General features: G+C 59.1%; 1 protein-coding gene across 1 annotated transcript; it reads left to right on the top strand.

Annotated features, from left to right (window-relative positions):
- Nucleotides 1–253: 253 nt before the first annotated feature.
- On the top strand, nt 254–3,554 carry LOC134162314 (extracellular fatty acid-binding protein-like). The gene is made up of 7 exons (XM_062615973.1): nt 254–400; nt 652–791; nt 1,299–1,369; nt 1,912–2,022; nt 2,521–2,622; nt 2,799–2,824; nt 3,349–3,554. The coding sequence occupies exons 1-6, from the start codon at nt 305–307 to the stop codon at nt 2,822–2,824; spliced, it is 546 nt and encodes a 181-aa protein (XP_062471957.1). The 5' UTR covers nt 254–304; the 3' UTR covers nt 3,349–3,554.
- The last annotated feature ends 3,565 nt before the right edge of the window (nt 3,555–7,119 follow it).

The raw sequence follows: 7,119 nt of genomic DNA, 5'->3' as shown, positions 1-7,119 counted from the left end.
GTTCTTTCACAACCAACTTTGTCCTTTTCATAACCAAGCACATCGGGGAAATCCTGAATTTCAGCACTGGTGTGGTGCAAGAATTCCTGCAATACGCTGCTCAGCCCCTCTGGGTGCCCTTTGGGCACTTCCCCTCTGCTGCAAGGCTGTTTACTCTGGCGCGACCTCAGCCCTTGGAAACCATCTGCCCCAGCCAACCCTAGCGCCGGGGTGTGTGGAGGGGAGGAGAGCCCGGTGCTATAAATTCAGCAGCCCCGGCACCGCTCCCCATCCCGCTGGAGAACCCAGAGGAGGCTGCGGCGCGATGAGGACCATGGGGCTGAGCCTGGGGCTGGCGCTGCTCTGCCTGCTGCGCGTGGGGGCTGAGGACCTCGGTGCTGCGGAGCTGGACATGAGCAAGGTGACTGCAGCATCCCGGGAAGGGCAGGCGGGAGCGTGGCCACCGCTCACAGGGTGGGGACTGCAGAGGTGGCTTTGTGCTGGGGACATCCCCTGGCTCTGCTGTCCCACCGAGGTGAGGGTGGTCACGCAGTCCCTTGGGCCCGGTGGGGTTGTGGGTGTCCCATGGCCTGAGGGTGTCCTGGCTCGGTCCCCGCGGAGGGAACAGCCCCTGCCTGCTCCGCCAGGCTCATAGCCTGCCCCCGCTGCCAGATTGCAGGGAAATGGCACATCACGGCTATGGCCACTGACAATGAGAGCTACCTCCAAAAGAAGGATCAGCTGAAGATGGCGATGACGTCCATCGAGGTCCTGGGGGACGGTGACCTCAACGTCTCCTTTGCCATTCCCACGTAAGTGCCAAGCACTTTGTGTGGGCTTCACTGACCCCCCCCCCCTTACCTCTGCTGGTGGGACTTCACCCGGGTGCCTCCACCCAGCACCCTCCAAAGACTGGGGTGGGGTGAGGCAGGACCTCCAGCCCCGTGCTGCAGAACAGGGGCTCGGCAGAGCTGCATCATGGGGACCCCTTCCTCAGGGGTCAGCACCAGCCAGGAGCGGTCCCATCATAAAGGTGAAACTGCTGCTCCCGGCAGGGATGCAGCAGGATGATGGGGGACCCCATGATCAAAGCTCTCCCAGCAGGACCAGCCTCATCCCAGAAGCTCAGAAGAGCAAGGGAAGGGCTGCGTGACCCCGCAGGACACCCCTCAGGACAGCCCAGGCCCCCATTGCTCTGTCCCCATCCCTGCCCTGGCCACACCAGCAAGTCCCATGTTTGGGGAGACCCCGGAGCCCACATCTGCAGGGGGGGAAGAGGTGTCACAACCCCAGATGAAGCATCCTCTACTGCTTTGCAGCCCAGGGCAATGTATGAGACTGGTGTCGATCTACAAGCCATCAGGAGTCCTGGGTCAATACTACAGCTCTGGTGAGTGGGGCCGGGACAGCGGCACTTCCCACAATCCCCAAGTGAAGCAGCCGGTTGTCCCTGGGACATGGCCCTCCTGGGGTCCTCGGTGGGACATCCCTCTGCAGCCGTTGCACCCCAGGACTGATCTGTGCCAGGGCTGGTGTCCCACAAGTGGGCAGATCCCTCGGCTCCCTCCCTCTGGAATCAGACACGTCCAGACCAGGCTTAAACCCTGGGGAGAAGCAGGTTAATTCTGCAAGGGCTGTGGGTGGCTGTTCCCAAGGATGGAGCGGGAGTTGTTTCCCAGCATTAGTCTGTCTGTGCTACTCGGCTCCCTGCAGTGACCATCCCCAGAGCCTCCTGTGGTCCCTTCCCAGTCCCTCTGCTCTGCTGCCGTCTGTCGGCTCCCCCAGGCTTTCAGAGTCGATAAAGCAGGAGAGGGAGGCACAGAAGACTGGGTGGGCCCAGCCCCTGGCATCCTGGCTCACACTCCTACAGCCTTTGTGCAGGGTGGGAATTCCAGGAGGTGATTGTTCCCTTTTCTTCATGTCCTCCTGCAGACAGGGGCTATAAGACAGCGCAGGTGGTGGACACGGACGGCAAGACATACGCAGTGGTCTTTGCCACCAGAGTGAAGGACGGGAAGACCCTGCACGCCCTGAGGCTCTACAGTGCGTAACCAGTGGTGCTCTGAGCAGGGTGGGCAGGCTGGGGGTGTCCCAAGAGGAGGCCAGGAGCCAGGGGACCCGTGGGGACCCCTCCTCGGCACTGCCCGCCTGCACTGTGTGGGCTGCAGGAGCGGGACCAGTGTGGCAGGGGAAGGGCAGTGAGCTGGGGCTAGGTGGGGAGGCTGGGCTCAGGTTCTGCGCCCAGGGGGTGTCCATGGCCTTGGGTCAGCCACTTGTGGAAATGGGGCAAAGAGTGGGGGTCCTGCTGCAGGGGGTGGGGATGGAAACCAGGAAAGGAGACATTGTGCTGGTGCCAGGGCCTCCACTTCGCCTTGTCCCCCGGGATGGGTGTCTCATGTCCCTGGCTACCACCCCTTTCCAGCGCTTTCCCCACTGCCTCCAACCTTCCCTGGGGCCCATCATCCATCCCACCTCACCTGGGTGCCCCGGAGGTGCGAGGACAGGCCACAGCCTGGCGCTAACTCATGTCCTCGCCCCTAGCCAAGACACGGGAGGTGAGCCCCAGGCTGGCAGTGCTCTTCAGGAAGCTTGCGAGGCAGAGGAGCTTCACCACCGACATGATCGTCATGCTGCCCGCCCAGGGTGAGCGCTGCCCACGCGTCTGGGGCTGGTGCGGCTGAGCCAGGGCGTGCGGCTCAGTCCATCACTGCCACCGCTCTGCAGTCTGAGCTGCCAGGAGGAAGCGTTGCCCCGGTAGCCAGAGGCACGCTGGCCTGGCATGTCGTGGCATGACACAGTCTTTCTCTTTATTTTCACAGACGAATGCAGCCTCGATGAGGTGTAGGTGAGTTGCTGCAGTGCAACGTGGTGTTTTGCAATGTCCTCAGCTGGAAACTGCCTCCTTGGTGCTCCAGAAAGGGCCACTGTGAGCTCTGGGAGCCACATTGTTTGAACCTGACTCCCAGGTAGGACTGTTCCCTTTGGAGCTGCTCTGCAGTGGAGACCCCCAGGGCGCAGCTGCCCAGTGGTGAGCAAGGGCACTTGAACCAAAACCACCCGGTCAGCGGAGAAAGAGCTGCAGAGCTCCTGCAGCAGCCAGGGCCAGGACTGCATCTGGCCAAAGAGGCCTGGGGCTGTGCACCAGCATAACTGGTCAGAGGTTTGGTTTGTTGTTGGCCCACTTTGGCACGCGATGTCCCACCACACTGGTACAGTTGTAGGGCTGGCTCCATTGCTGGGGATGGCTTGCTCTACAGAGCCAACAGAGACAACTAGTATAGAGCAAGCTGATGCTGATGGGGAGCCCTGCTTGGCCTTCTCCACTGGCCTCCCCACTCAAATACTCATCCCACCTCTCTTGTTTTCCAGGAGGTGCAGGCTGGCTGGTGGCTGCTCCTGCCAAGCAATGCAAGACCCACACTCTGAAGCTCCAGGCTGTTGCTTCCCCATCCCTCTTCTGAGCTCAGTGGTCAAGGCCGTAACACATCCCCTGCTCCTCCAGCATTCAGTCCCTCCTTCTTGCCAAATAAACAACTCACTCTGGAGCTTGGTGTAACTGTCTGGGGAGAACCCGGGATGCTCAGGCATGTGGTCCCTTCTGCTGGCCTCCAGGTCTGCACTGGGGAGCATCCTGGGCTGAGCTCACCCAAGTAAGGGCAGTTTTGGAGTCCACCAGGATTTTCCCTCCTGGGTACCTCCCATGGGGCAGGATCATGGCCAGGCAGAGCTCAAATATGTGATGCAGTGAGGCTGCAAATCCCATGGGCACGGGGGGCTGCGTGGAGAAAGGCTGTGGGACTTGGCCACATAACTGAAGTTGGAGGTCTGCAACCACCACCACCACAATCCGACTGACCTTCCCTTTGCTCACCCTGCTGCAGTGGCAGCCTCTGCTCCCCTGGAGAGGCAGGACTCAGCTTGAGGACCTCTCAGGCCCTCAGCTTTGCAGGGTGAGTGGAAGGTGGGTGTCTGCACTCTCTGGACCCAAACCTTCAGACTGGTGTGGGGCTGCGCACGGTCTCTGTCCCTGGGCACTGAGCAGAGAAAGCCTCTGCTGGAGTCAGATTGCCTGCAGTGGTGGCCATCTGCCTCCAGAGGCTGTCTGAATTTCTGTTTCAGAAATCACGCTCCATCCTTCTCTTCCTGATCCATTCAGACCCTCAAATCCACACAGGAGAAACCACAACCCATCTGTGTAACCTGAGTCCCCGGTGATGCCCAGCACCCTCACATACGCTCATCTCCAGGGCTCGGGCAGCGCTCGTAGGCAGTCAGGTCTGGTAGGGCATGAAGCAGCTTGTGCCTCTCCTGGAAAAGGAAATTCCTGTAAACTCCTCTCTGGTGGCATTTCCACAGGGACCTTGCCCATCCCTGCACAGCCACCTGGGCATTTGATTCAGCCCAGGGTTTGCCTTGCTGCTGTGTGATGGTAGCAGGTATCCCTGGAAGGTGCTGTCCCAGCAGCTGAGCACCTCAGAACCTCCTCCCATGGACTGGGGAAAGAATGTGGGAAACGGCATCTCCTGGTCTGTGGACTGCGAGAGCTGGGCACGTCCCAGGGCAAGGGCATCACTGAGACTTCCCATCCCAGTGTCATCTCCACCCTCTTCGGAAAGACCCCAGTGTTTCCAGCAGGAATTCTCCTTGGCAGTTTGTACTGAACAGTTCAGTGTTTGCTGCCCTCCCAGGAACACCGGGCTCACACCAGGCTTTGCCCAGAGCCTTGGTTTTGGTACGTGTTTTGATGCACATGAGAACATCCTGCTGCCAGCAGTGCCCTTTGCCAGGGACTGTGTGATGGGGAGTCCCAGTGTGTCCACGCCATGTTCCAGCCAAACATTTCCTCCCCTGCTGTTCGCAGGAGGCACCCCAGACAGTGCTGAGATCACTCCTCTGCCCCTGGCAATTTCCACTCCTCCTTCTGTCCGTCTGTTCTCTCCCTGTGCCCTGGAGCAGGATGTGCATGGGCTGCCACTGGAGCAGGATGCTCACAGGCTGCCACTGGAGCAGGATGCTCACAGGCTGCCACTGGAGCAGGATGCTCACAGGCTGCCACTGGAGCAGGATGCTCACAGGCTGCCACTGGAGCAGGATGCTGGCTGCCAGGCTGCCACCACTGGAGCAGGATGTGCCACTGGAGCAGGAGGCTGCCACTGGAGCAGGATGCGCACGGGCTGCCACTGGAGCAGGATGTGCACAAGCTGCCACTGGAGCAGGATGCGCACGGGCTGCCACTGGAGCAGGATGCGCACGGGCTGCCACTGGAGCAGGATGCGCACGGGCTGCCACTGGAGCAGGATGCGCACGGGCTGCCACTGGAGCAGGATGTGCACAAGCTGCCACTGGAGCAGGATGCGCACGGGCTGCCACTGGAGCAGGATGTGCACAAGCTGCCACTGGAGCAGGATGTGCACAAGCTGCCACTGGAGCAGGATGTGCACAAGCTGCCACTGGAGCAGGATGTGCACAAGCTGCCACTGGAGCAGGATGTGCACAAGCTGCCACTGGAGCAGGATGCTGCCACTGGAGCAGGATGCTCACGGGCTGCCACTGGAGCAGGATGTGCACAGGCTGCCATTGCAGACTGTTCCCTGGGTGTGAGACCCTCCATGCAGTGCAAGGGGGGTCTCCCACTGCAGCCGCCATCCATCAACCCTCTCCCTGTACCTGCTGCTCATCCAACGCCCATCAGACCATGCAGCCCCTCTGCCTTCAACAGCAGGCAAGAAGCACAGAGGGACAGGGTGACAAGCGGGTTGTACCTGCCCTCCTTTATCCCCCAGCAAACCCGGCCAGATGTCACTGTATATTTCCTGACATGGGACTTTTCTTCTCCAAGTGTTTCTAAGGGCTTCCTGGGGTGAGGCACCTTCTGATGGCATCCTGCAGCGAGAGGTTCCTGATGGGTGCTGTGGGCACTCGCTGGTGGGAAGGGCTGGCAGGGACTGGCTTGGTGCAGTAGAGATCAGCCCAGGCACCTGGGTGCCAAATGGCTGCTGGAAACAGCAGAGGAGTGTTGGGGCAAGGGAGGTGCTAGACAAGACTTTGACATTGAGGAGCACTTTGGAGACTCCCAGCTGATGGCTCTGGTGCTTACTGGTGATGCCAGACTTCCTTTCTAGCTTATGGCAGCTCATCCCCTGCAAACTGATAAAGACTCTTCCCAGCTGACCAGGGGATGTCCAACCCCCATATCTAGACTCCTCCAGAAAATATTCCTGAGGTGTGATGTTCCTCTGCAGAAGTTGGATTCAGTCTCCTCTGTGACATAATTTGTCCACGCATCAACCAGGTCTGCCCTTTACTACAGCTTTTGTGAGCATCTGCCCACACTGCCTCACACATCTACTTGTCTGCAGTCTACCTCTGGCAGGCTCTTCCAAAGCCAGCACATTTGCTTCTAGTCTTTTGGTGAAACTAGAGGTAGCAAAGGTGAGTCTGAGCAGCAGGTGACATGCTGCAGTTGCTGCAGTAAAGAGTTTGAGTTTCATACCCGATTTACATTGACTGGAAATGTCACCTGCTCTTTGTATTGGTAGGGCCTTTTCTGGTGTTTCCCAAAGAGATCACCCAGGCTGGGATTGTCCTGGGTTCAGCAGTAGCAGTCACTTTTCTCCTCCTTAGTAGCTGGTGCAGCACTGTGGTTTTGACTTTCAGCCTGGGAACAGTGCTGATAACACCGATGTTTTTGTTGCTGCTCAGTAATGTTTACTCTGACCAAGCACTTTGAGGCTCATGCTCTGCCAGGGAGGAGGGGAAGCCAGGAGGAAGCAGACAGGACACCTGACCCAAACTGTCCGAAGAGGTATTCCATACCACAGCACATCATGCCCAGCATGTAAACCTGGGGGCAGTTACCCGTAAGGGCTAGATCACTGCTCGGGTCAGGCTGGGTATCAGTCGACAGGTGGTGAGTGGTTGTATTCTCTTCCCTTATTTTCCTCATCATCATTGGTGGTAGCAGCAGTGGTTTGTGTTGTACCTTAGTTACTGGGCTGCTCTTATCTCAACCGGGGGGAGTTACATTCTTTTGCTTCTCCTCCCCATCCCTCCGGGAGCAGGGGAGAGGAAGAGGGGGAGTGAGAGAGGGACTGTGTGGCTGAGTTTAAACCACGACAGGGATCCACCAAAGCTCCTCCT

This window comes from Pezoporus occidentalis, unplaced genomic scaffold, assembly GCF_034315485.1.
Source record: "Pezoporus occidentalis ecotype Australia unplaced genomic scaffold, CSIRO_AGI_Poc_V1 ctg187, whole genome shotgun sequence".
In the NCBI taxonomy this organism is placed as follows: Eukaryota; Metazoa; Chordata; class Aves; order Psittaciformes; family Psittacidae; genus Pezoporus; species Pezoporus occidentalis.
Note: the sequence above shows the minus strand (reverse complement) of the source record. Positions and strands in the feature narration are given on the sequence as shown.